Raw genomic sequence first — 15,689 nt, 5'->3', positions numbered from 1 at the left:
AATGCGTTTTCGTTTAAATGCACTTTTGCTGAAGTGGGATCACTTATTTAAGTTTCAGTAAAGTGTAATTTTGATGGATCAAAGTAGACCCATATATATGTAGCTCACACTGTATTTCTTTGTAGAAGTAATAGACTGTAGTTTTTCATTACACCACAAGGTGGAGCTCTTTCCAGATATAAAAGACAATTTCAAAAGTGAAAGAGGAGACTGAGACTAGTTGAAGGAGGGAAGACTGAAACAGGGAGGTGAAGGGAAAAAGGGCCTTGCAGCATGACTGGATTTTCTTTTCTGGTGTTTTGGGACAGGGAAGTGAAGTAGCAGATTGTGTCTGTCTTTTGCTGAAATCCTGGATGATGGTATTTTGTGAAATCAGGAGAGAAGTCTGAAACCAGTAGTTCCATGCCTGCATATGATTCAGCAAGAAAAGGAGTTCCTTTGGGCCTAGTACAGAGAAGCAATAAACGATTACCAGAGTTCTGGCAGGTGATTTTTCTACTTTTCTCATCAGAGGAACTACGGTGCCTGGTCACTAGGATATTCTCAATGGAGTGGTGAGAGGCTCTGGCTGTCACTTTACATTTTTATAAGATTGTGGATTTCCCCCCTAAATGCTTTGTGGATTACAAATAACTGGGATCCATATGAGCTCCAACTTGGCCCCCATCATCCCGGCAGCAAGACTGTAAGTACTCACTGGCCAGTGAACAGGGTATAATAGAGTGTTTCATAGTTGGTCTGTTTAGAATTTATAAAGGGGGTTGAGGATGTTAGTGCTGCTCAATGACATTGAATTTTCTTATATTTGTATTGTTGCATTATAAATCTTCATTGTTCAATGACATTGCATTTTGCCCATGTTAGGACTGTTGCCTTCAAGAATTTTGCTGCTCAATGACATTGCATTTTATCATATCTGTATTATTGTATTATATAACTCTCTAATTGCTTAATGACATTGAGTTTTTTCCTGTGTTTGTATTGCTGCATTATAAAGCTTTACTGCTCATTGATATTGCCTTCATTGTGAATGTTTGAATATGAAGACCTTTTTCTGTTGAGTTCTGGGGAAGAGGGGGAATGTATGTTTTCATTGCATGTATATCTCACCTTGCCTCATTGCTAACTAGTGCACTGTTTGAATAATTTGTTTGTGGTTGTGCTATTGCCTTTTAAACTAGATGTGTCACCTAGAATAAAATCTGTCATTCTTGCCACCTTGGTGTGTTGGGCCGATGGGGGTGTCACCAGAGTCAGGTAGGAAGGAATCCATATCTACTTCAGCTACACCTGTGGGTGCGCTACATCTGAGGGCTTGTCTGGGATTCTCTGTACTGTCTTGGACTCCACCCTATTCCCCTGTATGTGTGGAAAGCAAATCCAGCAGAAACATGAACCCAGAAGTAGCCGCTATGTGGTGCAAACCTCACAATGCTCAGTCAGAGGATCCTTACCAGTTGTAGGGCATGGTTTTTATTAGACAGCACTATGGACCCTACCAAACAGAGAACATTGGCGTTATTAGAATGGAAATGTTCTTTAGTTTATGAGCACATACCTTCAAGTGTACAAATTTCAGGTGAGAGTGTAGTCCGTGTGGTAATCCCTGAGAAGTGTACTACCTCAGCAACACAGAAAATACATGTGTAAGCTATCCAAGTAGGTCAGAACCTTACACCAGAAGCTGCAGTTTCACTGCCCATAAATACTATAGAGCCTGAGGTTTTGAATGCTTTGGGAAGTATTGTAGAAAAATGCTTAAAGCCTACACAGCCATTCACTGGGTTTGGCTACCACAAATTGCGTTTCTTTTCTGGTAAACAACCCACACCTCAGGGAGAGGAAGATTTTGAATCCTGGATGGATCAGGCTTCACAAGCCCTAGAGGAGTGGGATATCCCAGAATCTCAGAAGAAGCAGTGGATAGCTGAAAGTTTAAAGGGATTAGCTGCAGATACCATACGCAACCTAAAGATGGGTAAACAAGATTGCATGGCCAAGGACTATTTAGGAGTACTGCAGGATGTGTTTGGAAGGACCGAGAGGGCTGCTGACCTACTGTATCAGTTTGAACATACGTACCAAGAAGTTGGTGAGAAACTATCTGATTACATTAAGCTATTAGATAAAATGCTTGACCAGATCATCCTAAAGAAGGGGATGGATCTGAAAGTAGCTGACCAAGTATGGATCAGACAGATTTTACAGGGATCTCAAGCTATGGACCCCATTGTGTGGAAAATGAGGATGAGAAATAGGGAAGAGACTCTAACTTATTCTCAGTTGGTTAAAGAGGTGAGGGAAGAGGAAGCCCTGTTGGAAGCCAAATCTCAGTGTTCAACAGCAACTAAAACAGTGAGTGAACCCCAGCAGGAGCCTATAGCCATGCTCACTACTCAAACAGAAGTCATGGCCCAGAGTGTCCGCAATGTAGAGGTGTCACAGTTGCAGATGCAGGTATCTTCCCTGATCGACACCATAGCTCAAGTCACCAAGACAATTGCGGAATTGCAGAAAGCTGTGGTAACTTTAGCTTAAGGGAGGAATACATCAGCCAAAACCTCCATGAAAGTACTCAGGGAAGAACTGAATCAGCAAATGTTCATAGTTCCTACTGGATTTTGTTTTCACTGTGGGGATGCAGGGTATATAAAGCGACAGTGTCCTAATGCAGAAAACTTTAAAAAAGTGAATGAACCATTATTGGCTAGTGCGATGCAGGGAAACTTCAAAGGGCCTCAGTGAAGGAGCCAGCTGAGTGCCCAGTTACAAAGAGCTCCATAAAATCTAACATCAAGAGACAGCATCTTGGATCTCCTTTCCACACGAACCCTTGTAATAGGGGAGAGAAACTACCTACTATGCACACTTCTAGCTCATCTGAGGTGAACAACCAAATTGGAAAGCCATCTCAGCCAAATTCTCATTATCTGAGACTGCAAAGCATTGCTAAGCAAGGGGATTATCCGTTAAAATGGCAAGGTCAACCAGTGGTACCTCAACCACATGCTGACTGCCATACAGCTGAACAGCACCAGAAACAAACTACCCGATGGCCTACTGGGACTGCTCCCTGTTGTGTCAGTAAAAAAATAGAAGGAGTTTATAGTAAAGCCCTGTTGGATACTGGTGCACAAATCACCATTCTGTACAGAGACTTCTACCAAAAATACTTAAAGCATTTGCCACTTGGAAAGTTAGAAGATTTGGAGATCTGCAGGCTAAGTGACACGCAGTCCCCTTATGATGGTTATGTCTCACTCAAGTTAGAATTTTCCACTTCAGTTGTTGGGTCAACAGAAGTTTTTTAAACACTCGCTGTTGTGTGCCCCAGGCCAAAAGGAAAGGATTCAGCATCTATTTTAGTGGGGACAAATACTGACCTCGTCAGAAGAATGCTAATGCTTCAGTTGACCCAGGAACACCCAACACTACATCCTCTCCTGAGACCAGTTTTTTGTGTCTTTCAAAGGGGAGAAGGATAGTCAGAAAGATGAGATTGGTCATGTGTGAATCCTGTCTGGGAAAGAGCATATAGTTCATCCTGGTCAGGTCACCTGCTTAAGAGACAAAGTGAGGATGTGTGGACAAACAGTTTCCTCTCATCTCATGATGGAAATGGATCCAGAAAGTTACTTGCCACCAGGGCTGGAACTAGTCCCAGAAGTTTGGCCTGTGGACAAGTTAAAGCATCCTTATGACACTTTGCCTGTGGGGTTAAAGAATAAAGGAAGTACTCCCATTGTCCTGCATTCACAAGTGTGTTTGGGATATGTTTATGCTGCCACTCCCTTACCTGCTTCTGTGTTGACAAGGAATGAGAGCAGGGCCAATGAGTTGAAGCTGGAAGATATTGATATAGGAGGTGGTCTCTTGCCCCTGAGTGGCTAACCAGAGTTAGCTACTAATGAAAAAGAAAAATTGTTTTTCTACTAGTGAACTAGATGTGGGTTGTACAAAAAAGTGCAGAACACTGAATAAGAGTAAAGGAGGACAGGTCTTTCAGGGAACGTTCCAGAAGAGTAGCTCCAGGAGACCTGGAGAACTTAAGAAAACATTTGGGAGAACTAAAAGCCGCAGGGATAATTCGAGAGTCAAGAAGTCCATATGGCTCTCCCATTGTCGTTGTCAGGAAAAAAGAAGTGTCAATTTGTATGTGTGTTAACTATCGTACTCTGATCAGCGAACCATTTCAGACCAGTACACAACTCCCTGGATTGAAGATGTTCTAAATTGCCTGGTGGGCAGTAAGTGGTTCAGTGTGCTAGACTTAAGGAGTGGATACTATCAAATCCCTATGCACCCAGAAGATAAAGAGAAGACTGCCTTCATCACCTCTTTCGTATTTTTTTAGTTTGATCACCTACCTCAAGGTTTATCAAATGCACCGGTAACTTTCCAGAGAATCAAGGAAAGAACAGTTGGGGACATGCATCTCCTGGAAGTCTTAGACTACGTGGATGACATCACTGTTTTTGGAAGGATCCTAGATGAGCACGAAGAAAGACTTATGAAGGTATTGGACAGGATTGAGAAGGAAGGCCTGAAGTTGTAATTGGACAAATTCAAGTTCTACCAACCTTCACTGACCTATGTGGGACATGTAATGTCTGCAAATGGAATATACACAGATCCCAGAAAAGTTGAAGTGGTAACATCTTGCCTCAGACCCAAAACTACTACAGAGCTGCAATCTTTCCTGGGGTTCTGCAGTTACTATAGAGGGTCTGTGGAAGGATTTTCAAAGATAGCTAGACCCCTCAATCATTTGCTCCGAAATGATGAGAACGCAGATGAAACAGATGAAGATATCCTTGTGAAAAAACCTAAGGGACCAAGAGGTTCTAAAGAACTCATTGGGAGTTGTTGGGTTCTTGAGGGTGAAGAGTCATTTGAAACAGCTTAAGTATTGCCTCACACATGCCCCTGTGCTCGCATATGCTGACTCAGCAAAGCCATACACTTTACATGTGGATGCTAGGAGGGATGGCTTAGGAGGAGTCCTTTACCAGGAGTATGACAAGAAGCTGAGACCTGTGGCTTTTATCAGTCGGAGTTTATTCCCCACAGAAAGAAACTACCCTGCACACAAATTGGAATTCCTTGCCTTAAAGTGGGCGGTAATGGACAAGCTGCATGACTATCTCTATGGGGCTGAACTTGAAGTGCAGACTGACAACAATCCTCTGACATACGTCCAGACCACTGCAAAGCTAGATGGAACACCCAACACTACGTTTGCTGAACCCAGCATAAACATGCTCTCTGTCCTACCTCAGATCTAGTTTGCTGAACCCAGCATAAACAGGTATAACCCAATAAATACTCCAACTGGAGTAAGAAGTCCCAGATGGATGGCAGCTTTATGCAACTATAATTTCAGTCTGAAATATCGCCCAGGACACGAAAACGGAGATGCTGATGGTCTGTCCAAAAGACCTCGGGGAGATTTACACCCTGACGATGAATGGGTGGAAATTCCAACACCAGGGGTGAGAGCTATGTGTCAGATTGCAACCTGCTATCAACACACTGAATGTTGGGCCCAGACGTTGGGTCTGTCGGCAGCAAGCATACCCCAAGCTTACTGTAATCTGGTCACTTTACAGACTTCATCGTTACCAGCTTTGAGTAAAAGTGACCTCGAGAGATCAAAGAGAACACCCCTTAGGTCAGCTGGTGGTAGCTGCTTTAGACAAGAAACAAATTAGTATGCTCTGCATGGATATTCATCCTCTGGCCAGACTTTTGGCCAAAGAATGGGACAGACTCCAGATACAGAATGGACTACTGTATAGGAGATCTCCAAGTACACTCAGCAGTGAAAAATGGCAATTGTTGCTTCCTCAGTAGTATAGAGAAGTAGTACTCCAGTCATTGCATGATGGACATGGTCATCTTGGTTATGACAGAACTATGGGTCTGGTACGAGACAATTTCTACTGGCCATGCATGAAGCAAGATGTTGAGGATTATTGTCGTACATGTCTTTGTTGCATTCAGAGAAAGACTCTGCTGGCCAGAGCTGCCTCATTGGGTCACATGGAAAGTAGTGGACCCATGGAATTGGTCTGTATAGATTTTCTGTGCATTGGACTGGATGAAGGCAGGATCAGTAATGTGCTGGTGGTGAAAGACCACTATACCAGATATACTCAAGCATTTCCCACTCGAGATCAGAAAAAAAGAAGTTATGTACTTACCATAATGTTCCATGTGAGTTGTTCATCTCATTCATCTCACCTTTATTCTTACACATGGGTTCAGAGCCGAACCATCGGCTCCGAGTCGGCAGCTTTACAAGCTGAAGATCATAGTGTAGCTCGATACCAGGTCCCTATCCCATGATGCTCTCTGTCCTACCTCAGATCTAGTTTGCTGAAACCAGCATAAACAGGTATAACCTAATAAATACTCCAACCAGAGTAAGAAGTCCCAGAACAAGACCACCAGACCCCAAGTCTACTCGTTCTTTGAGACCCTGGAGGGGGAAGGCGGGTGGGAATGTAAGAATAAAAACGAGATGAACAACTCACATGGAACGTTATGGCAAGTATATAGCTTCTTTATGTGAAGTTGTTCAATCTTGCTGTTTATTCTTACACATGGGTAGCATCCCAAGCACCCTAATCCTGGGTGGCTCAAGAGAGTATATTCCTGTGGACAGTGGAACCAAAGGAAGCCCTGTCCCTGGAGGCCCTGTCCACTTTGTAATGAGTGATAAAGGTATGCAGCTTAGACCAAGTGGCAGCTGCACATATAGTGTCCAGAGGCAATCGAGCCACATAGGCAGAAGTAGAAACAGCCCTAGTAGAGTGCGCCTTCACACCATGCTCTAATGCTTGGTTCACTGAAGAATATATACATTTTATGCAGTCAGTTAACAATTTGGAAAGGGTAACTTTGGAGACTGGTAGTCCTTTCTTAGTGTCGGCATGAGATACAAAGAGTTGGTCAGATCTTCTGTATTCCTTTGTCCTGCCCAAATAAAATCTCAATTGTCTGTGGACATCAAGATTATGCAAGATGTACTCCAACTTATTAGAATGATTACTGAAAAATGTTGGAAGTTCGATAGTTTGATTGAGGTTAGTCTCGGAGCACACCTTTGGCAGAAATGAAGGATTAGTCCTCAATAATACTCTGTCTGGATGGAATACCAAATATGGACATTTGATAGAAAGGGCCTGAAGCTCAGACACCCTACGTGCTGAGGTAATGGCCACCAAAAAGATAGTTTTCTAAGGAAGAAATTTCAACTGACAGGATGATGCAAGCTCAAAGAGGGGAAGAATAATACATGACAACACAAAATTTAGATTCCAGGGAGTAAAGGGTTGTCTAACAGGCGGCCTAAGATGGATGGTACCCTTCAGAAAGGCCTTACATAATTTGTGAGACATCATATTAGAACATTCAACACCAAGATGAAAGTTCGAAATTCCAGCCAATTGAGTTCTAATAGTGGCAGTTGCAGCACCTTCATGGAAATGCTTAGATAAGAATTCTAGAACACTGGCAATAGGAGCGACATAAGTATCAATGTTATTTTGGGAGACCCAAAAAGCAAATCGCTTCCATTTGCTAGGATTCAACTTTCTGGTGGAAGCCTTATGTGAAGACACAAGAATGTGCTGTACCTCTGAAGAAAAATCATGTGACCTGGCTAGGTTGGGAATCAGAGCAGCCAAGCTGTCAGTTTGAGGGAATGAAGGGAGGGAAGGAGGGCCCCTGACGAATGTGTCAGTAGGTCTAGAACTGGGTCCAGAATCCAAGGTTCCTCCACTTGGTAGAGTTGGAAGAAGGGGAACCAAATCTGTCAAGGCCAAAAAGGGGCTATTAAGATTACAGTCCTTCCCAGGCTCTTGGCTTTCTGAAAGAATCTCGGAATCAGGGGTGTAGGTGGGAAGGCATACAGGAGCCCTGGAGGCCAATCGTGTACGAGCAAGTCCCTTGGGCTGTCCCCCGGAGGGCAATTCAGGGCAAAGTAGCTTCCTCATTTGGCATTCATGGGGGATGCAAACAAATCACAGCAAGGCTGGCCCCATCTGTGGAAAATTATTTCTGTAACTTCATCTTTGAGAGACCACTCGTGCAGTAACAGAATGGCTCTGCTCAGTTTGTCCACTATCACATTGGATTTCCCTGTGATATGCATTGCTATTAGAAAGCACCCGGTGGATACTGCCCACTGCCAAATTATCAAGGCCTCTCGACACAGGGGGTAAGACTTGGATCCCCCTTGTTTGGTGATGTACCAGAACACAGACATGTTGTCAGTCTGTACAGCAATAGTCCCTAGAGGCAGAGAGTCGTGGAAGTGCTGCAACGCCAAAAGCACTGCTCACAGCTCCAGAACACTGATATGCAACTGTGACTCTGTTTCCAACTAGGTGCCTTGGGCTGTTCTTCCCTGAGAAAGCCCCCCCACCCTATCAGAGAAGCATCCCTGGTCACCGTGGCTGATGGCGAGGGAGAAACAAACGGTCAACCCAATGTAACTTGTTGGTTGATCAACCACCAGAGAAGATCCTTCTTGCAGTAATCAGTAATCATGATTAGGAATGACATTGTAAGTTGTTGGTAAGACCACTGGGTGAAGAGTAACCACTGAAGAATCCTCATATGCATACGACCCAGAGGAACTGGTATGAGTGTAGCTGCCATGGTACCTAGGAGCTTCAGTACTTTCCTTTTCTGCAAAATGTCCGAGACCTGGTTTCAGAGGGTAGTTATTTTGTCCAGGGGCAATTTTACTATGGCGGTGGTGGTGTCTAGTTCTGCTCCGATAAATGATATACACTGTGATGATGACAACTCAGACTTTTTGAAATTGATAGTAATGCCTAACTGAGAGCAGAGATTGAGAGTGTGATCCCTGGACAGAATTAGTTGATGCCTGGAGGCGATGGTAAGGAGCCAGTCATCCAGATACAGAAATATATCAGAATTCTAGATGCCTCAGGTGAGCCGTAACTACTGCCATGCATTTGGTAAACACTCTAGGGGCTGTTGTGAGTCCAAAGGGCAGTGCACAGAATTGGTAGAGACTGGCTCCCATCCAGAAATGCAGATGATCTCTGGATGGCCTGGCCATTTTGATGTGGTAGTACGCATCCTTGAGATCTATAGAGCACATCCAATCTCCCACTCTAAGGAATGGGAGAACAGACTGAAGCGTGACCATCTGGAACTTCTCCTTCTTTACAAATGTGTTGAGTCTGCTAAGATCCAAAATGGGCCTCCAGTCCCCTGTCTTCTTTGAAACTAAAAAGAATCTGGAGTAAGTTCCGGATCATATCTGGTCTGCTGGGACTGGCTGGATGACTCTTTTTTCCTCCAGCCTCTGGATTTCTATGGCTGCTTGATCCCTGAGACTGGGTGGAACGTCTGGGATTTTTTTCCCCACAGGTGGGTTTTCCAAAAAGGGAATGATGTTACCTCTGGTAATGATGCTTTGTACCCAAGAATCTGTTGTAATTCCTAGCCAGGCATCCAGATACAAAGCCAAGTGACCCCCAACCACCTCCAGAGCAGGACAGTCATGCCTCCTTTCTGGAACGCTGATAGGTCTTACCAAGGAACTGATCCCTATCGCCCTGGTTCTGCGGATCCCCTCTGCCGCAGGGGTGGCGTCTTCCATTATTACCTCCTCCTCTGCCCCTGGAGGGAGGTTTACTACACGTGTTCTGGAAAGCTCCTTGGGACTTTCAGAACCACATTTTCCCACCTTTCTGCCCTTTGGGGTATGGTCTAGTAGGGGTGGAAAAACGGACTCCTACGGCAGATAGTGTATTTCCCTCCTGCTCACACCTAGTGAAAGTCTCCTTCACTTTGGGCCCAAAAAGAGAAGAGCCATCAAATGGGGTGTTGACAAAGGAAGACTTGAAGGATTCCACAAAGGAGCAGAAGTGCATCCAGGATTGTCTCTGCAGAGCTATCGCTGAACCCGCTGCCCAACTCGAACCATCAGCTGCATAGGAAATGAGCCACATGGATGAGTTCACTATGGAGTTAAGGGTATTAAGTTGGGCTGGCACCTTCTTAGAGACAGCTTACATCTGTGTTACCCTGCAGAGTATCTCCAAGCTTATTTAGGAGATCACTTTGAAGATGGGTAAAATGAGTCAAGTAGTTAAGCAATCCCATAGCAAAGGTTGCAGAACTAAAGATGTGTTTCCCGTATCTGTCCATCATCCTGGAATTCCTATTAGGAGGATGGACAGTAGAAGAGGTTTCTGACATCTCTTTCTTGGTCTCCACCGCACCATCATGGCATCAACTGGGACTCCCTTAGTGAGGAACATCTTGTCTTGGGGAGATGATAAACTTGCTGGGCCTCCGAGGGACTGGTTCCATAGAATCAGGAGACTCCCATGCTCTTTGAGCAACCAATTCCATTAGTTCCTCGAAGGGCAGAGTCACCCAGGAGGTGGAAGGTTAAGACCCAAAGGCCTTCAGGAGAACTGACTCATCCTCAGTAGGGCTAACGGACTGCCATTCACCCCTCTGCTTTAGGACTTCCAGGATATCAGCAAAGGAGATATCCTCTGAGGGGGACCATGGGGACTCTTCCAATTCCTCTAAGTCGGTCTCTGATGTCAAAGATTCCTGCAGGGAATCTAAATGCCTCCTCTTATAAAGCCTTTTCCTGGGAACTTCATCAGTGGGGGCTTCTGGTAAGGTCCCAGTAAAGCAAGGGTCACCCAATGAGGTTACCTGAGGCTCCAGGTCACGATGCTTCACTGGGACCTGTGATGTAGAGGCAGAAAGCGGCTCTTTAGGGGGAGGAGGAGGAGGGACTTGACATGTGTGTCTTGGATGACATAAAACCCTCCTCATAGCATCAAAGGCACCACTGTTCCGACCCGAAGAAACAGCCAGTTCAAGGAGAAGATGGCAACTTCCCCGGCACTGAGAGAGTGGGCTCCAAACCTGAGGATGGAGCCGAGCTCATCCGTGCTGAAGCCTCGAGAGGAAAGGTTGGAAGTGACGCATCAGTTCAACTCTCCCCCCCGGAACCGACGAGAGAGTGTCAGCTCCCAGACTCTTCCAATGGAACCAAAGAATTCAGGGTTGATGGAGCTGAGGGCACTGGAACAGGCCTCAGCTCTGAAGGCTCCACAATTATCAGATCCTCCTCTTCCAGCTCTGAAAGCCCTGCTTGGCTCAGAGGAGGAGTAGTCACAGCAGGTGGCATGGTCGTAGGCTCCGAGGCCAGTTGGGTCGAGGCTGATAATTTAGCAAGTGCCGGGTTCTCGAGGAGACTCTGCACCACCTGGTCCACATCCACATCAGAGAAGATCATCAAAGAATGAGTTGAAGGAACCAAAGACGCCACTGACTGAAGGATAGGTGACCTCAAGGTTTCGAGGACCAGCTCCGAAACACTTGCTCGGTGCACGGCTCTGAAGACTGTGGAGCTGGTGACCACATCTTAACAGTAACACTTGGAGTAGATGACTTGGGCTCCGAAGATGCCTTAGAAGATTTCAACCCCTTCGAAGACTTGGAGGTCTAGTCAGCCTTGTCAAGGACTCCTTGAAATCTGGCTTCAATAATCTATATCTACCAGCTTCCTTTGCCTCTCCAGTAAGACCCTACCACTGAAGAAATGGCAGTTACAGCAATCCTCCTGGAGGTGAACAGTCCCAGAACAATAAACACAGAACACATGGGCATCCGTAATGGACATCTTCTGCCCGCATTTTGAACACTTTTTGAAGCCAGATTTCTGCTTTTCTTTATGGTCAGACATCATAAACAGCAGGAAGAAAAAAGTTTACTGCAAGTCTAAAGTCACAAACAGTTGTAAGTTGTCAAATCCCTGAACAACTAATAATCCACAATGAGTATATCTATAATATATCCAACTAACACAATCTAACAACACTGCACACACTAATGCACTAAAACACAATATAAACAATTCTAACACCAAACCATTAATCAGTATTATGAGGGGATAGGGTTTAACTAAAGAACGGACAAAGGCCTAAGAGCAACCACGCTGAAAAAAAGGACGAAACTCGTCAACTCTAACTAAAGTATTCTAAGGCTAGACAGCCTACATATAAAGCTTTGTAAAACTTTTGTAATTATCAGCAAAATTTAGCTAAAAGGAAGATAAATATAAAATAACTGGCCTGAGCTTTCCAAATGACCTCCGATCTGTTGCAGTGGTAAACTAGATCTGAGGTAGGACATAGAGCATCATGGGATAGGGACCTGGTCTCAAGCTACTCTAAGATCTTCAGCTTGTAAAGCAGCCGAATTGGAGCCGATGGTTTGGCTCCGAACCCATGTGTAAGAATAAACGGAGAGATTGAACAACTTCACATGCTATTACAGTGGCAAAACTACTAGATGAGAAGTTCTTTGTACACTATGGCCTGCCAAAAAGGATACACTCTGATCAAGGATGTGATTTTGAGAGCAAGCTTGTCTATGAACTACTCACTCTGTTGGGAGTCCAAAAAAGCTGCACCTCTCCTTATCATCCTCAAGGGGATCCTCAGCCTGAGCATTTCACAGAACTTTACTAGACATGTTGAGGACAGTATCCACTGAGAAGAAGAGTCAATAGAGTAGACATGTAGCCACAGTGGTGTATGCTTACAACAGTACTAAAAATGATGCTACGGGATTCTCGTCTTACTTACTAATGTTTGGAAGAGAAGCTCATCTTCCTGTTGATGTCACCTTTGGAGTCACAGCTGATGATACATCAGTGTGATCGCATGGCAATTATGTGGAGAGACTAAAGAAGAACCTCAGACAAGCTTATGAGCTGCTGAAAGATCAGCAGGACAAAGACATCAGCGAATCAAGGCTCACTATGACAAAAAAGTAAAGATGCATGATTTGCAGCCATGGGACAGAGTTCTTTTGAGAAATTTGGGACTACAAGGAAAGCATAAACTAGCTGACCACTGGGGATCTCAAATTTGCCCTGAGGGGAAAGAAGGGCCCATTAAAACCTGGCACCTCAACAACTTAATGACCTTGGCAAAATCAGTGAGACTCATGAATCTGGTACCCAGAATGGCTCAGCGGAAGCCTAACCTAAGGCGATCCAGAAGGCTAAGGCAGAAAGGAACTATCCTCTCCAATGTTCAAGAGCCTATGCTTCCTCCTGCTGAAGGAGAGGAGGACAGTGATGATGACTGGGGTTTCAGTGGACTTTTTTATGAGGATATCCAAGACCCTGTGGGCAGTAATATCAATGTAAATGCACAGGAATTCATTCCTAGTCATTTTGAGCAGCCCAGACCTAACAATAGACTATGTAATATTTCTGTGCCTCTTACAGAACCTGATACTGATGGAGGCCCTGCTGTGCAAACTTCAGACAATAGTGTGGAAGACAGTCATACCATTATGGAAAATGAAAGTGAAGTTATACAAGAGGAGATCTTAGAAGTAAACAATATGCCTACTGAAGAACTGGACATTGAATGTGATGTGAGTGACAAACCTTCCGAGCAAAATTCCTTAAGTGCCTCTTCCGAACCAAAACTGCAGAGACTTACATATAAAGGTTTGGGACATAGTACACAGGAACCTGTGACCACAGCTCATTGGAGAGTCTGTGCCCATAATCCCTATGCCTCCTACTCCAGTGGTGACATCCCTTACCAAGTTACGCATAAGGCTGATTGCCCTTGGTGGAATGTACCTTTTGAATGCAAAAATATTGTTCGGTTGATGGTGCATTAGTGTGTGTAAATATTTTGCTGCTAATCTACTTTTGACTTGGAGGGACCCAAGATTTTCAAATGGGGAGAGAGTGTAGCTCACACTCTATTTCATTGTAGAAGTAATAGACTGTAGTTTTTCATTACACCACAAGGTGGAGCTCTTTTCTGGAATATAAAAGGCAATTTCGAAAGTGAAAGAGGAGACTGAGACTAGCTGCAGGAGGGAAGACTGAAACAGGGAGATGAAGGGAAAAAGGGCCTTGCAGCATGACTGGATTTTCTTTTCTGCTGCTTTGGGACAGGGAAGTGAAGTAGCAGATTGTGTCTGTCTTTTGCTGAAATCCTGGATGGCGGTATTTTGTGAAATCAGGAGAGAAGTCTGAAACCAGTAGTTCCACACCTGCATATGATTCAGCAAGAAAAGGAGTTCCTTTGGGCTTAGTAATGAGAAGCCATAGATGATTACCAGAGTTGTGGCAGGTGATGTTTCTACTTTTCTCATCAGAAGAACCATGCTGCCTGGTCACTAGGATATTCTCAATGGAGTGGTGAGAGGCTCTGGCCATCATTTTACATTTTTATAAGATTGTGGACCCCCCCCAAATGCGTTTTGGATTACAAATAACTGGGATCCATATGACCTCCAACTTGGGCTGCATCATGCCGGCAGCAAGACTATAAGTAGTCACTGGCCAGTGAACAGGGTATAATAGAGTGCTTCATAGTTGTTCTGTTTAGAATTTGTAAAGGGGATTGAGGGTGTTAGTACTGCTCAATGACATTGCATTTTCTCATATTTGTATTGTTGCATTATAAATCTTCATTGTTCAATGACATTGCATTTTGCTCATGGTAATACTGCTGCCTTCAAAAATTTTGCTGCTCACTGACATAGCATTTTCTAATATCTGTATTGTTGTATTATAACTCTCTTATTGCTTAATGACATTGCATTTTTTTCTGTGTCTGTATTGCTGCATTATAAAGCTTTACTGCTCTTTGCTATTGCCTTCTTTATGCATGTTTGAATGTCAAGACCTTTTTCTGTTGAGTTCTGGGGAAGAGGGTGAATGTATGTTTTCATTGCATGCATATCTCACCTTGCCTTATTGCTAACTGGTGCATTGTTGAAATAATTTGTTTGTGGTTGTGCTATTGCCTTTTAAACTAGATGTGTCACCAAGAATAAAATCTGTCATTCTTGCCACCTTGGTGTGTTGGGCCTATAGGGGTGTCACCAGAGTCAGGTAGGAAGGAACCCATATCTACATCAGATACACCTGCGAGTGTGCTACATATACATATAGATATAAATATACGCGCGCGTGTGTGTGTGTGTGTGTGTGCATGTATGTTTGTATATATATATATATATATATATATATATATATATATATATATATATATAAAACACTGTTTATATAAATTTATACAGCAGGAAACAAAGTTGGCAAAGCCACTGGTGGGGAGGAGAACTAACAAAAAAAGAGAAAAAGAGGATTATCTCCAAAAATACAAGATCTTCACTATGACTATCTAACAGTGCGTCACAAGAAGTTAGAAAAGGCTGAGAAAAAAATTGGAAAGATAAGCAAAAATTCTCTTTTTGTGTCTGAAGGAGCTTTGGTTACCATGTCTTGATGCAAAAGTGGAAAATGAGATCTGAGGAGAATAAGTGATGAATAAAAAACAATCTTGGACTCAGAGAATCCAAAGAAAACTCCAACATGAAATGAACACACACGAAAAAAGATGCAGCCAAACTGGAATAAGGTTTACTTTTCTTTACTGCAATTCTGGTACCTCGGCCTTCGCCTTCACATGGAATATCATTCTCTAAATACATCCAGTATATATACACCCATTTCAATCACATTAATTATGCAATTAATCAATTATATAATAAATGTAAATATTTCAATTAAATATCAATAAATGCAATTAAATCAATTTATACAATAATATCATATATAAATACATTTATTTAAA

At 43.6% G+C, this 15,689-nt stretch overlaps 1 protein-coding gene across 1 annotated transcript in view; it reads right to left on the bottom strand.

The window, feature by feature from the left end:
- The window catches only part of LOC122797090, a 2,479,517-nt gene extending 2,475,397 nt beyond the window's left edge, over positions 1 to 4,120 (bottom strand). The window contains exon 1 of the mRNA XM_044065883.1: positions 3,958 to 4,120. Coding sequence (XP_043921818.1) covers positions 3,958 to 4,120 — 163 coding nt within the window. The remainder of the gene's footprint in view (positions 1 to 3,957) is intronic.
- Positions 4,121 to 15,689: the final 11,569 nt, after the last annotated feature.

The sequence above is a fragment of the Protopterus annectens genome, chromosome 3.part0 (genome assembly GCF_019279795.1).
Source record: "Protopterus annectens isolate FY-2018-M chromosome 3.part0, PAN1.0, whole genome shotgun sequence".
NCBI classification, from domain to species: Eukaryota; Metazoa; Chordata; order Ceratodontiformes; family Protopteridae; genus Protopterus; species Protopterus annectens.
The sequence above is the reverse complement of the archived record's forward strand: the minus strand, read 5'-3'. Positions and strand labels throughout refer to the sequence as shown.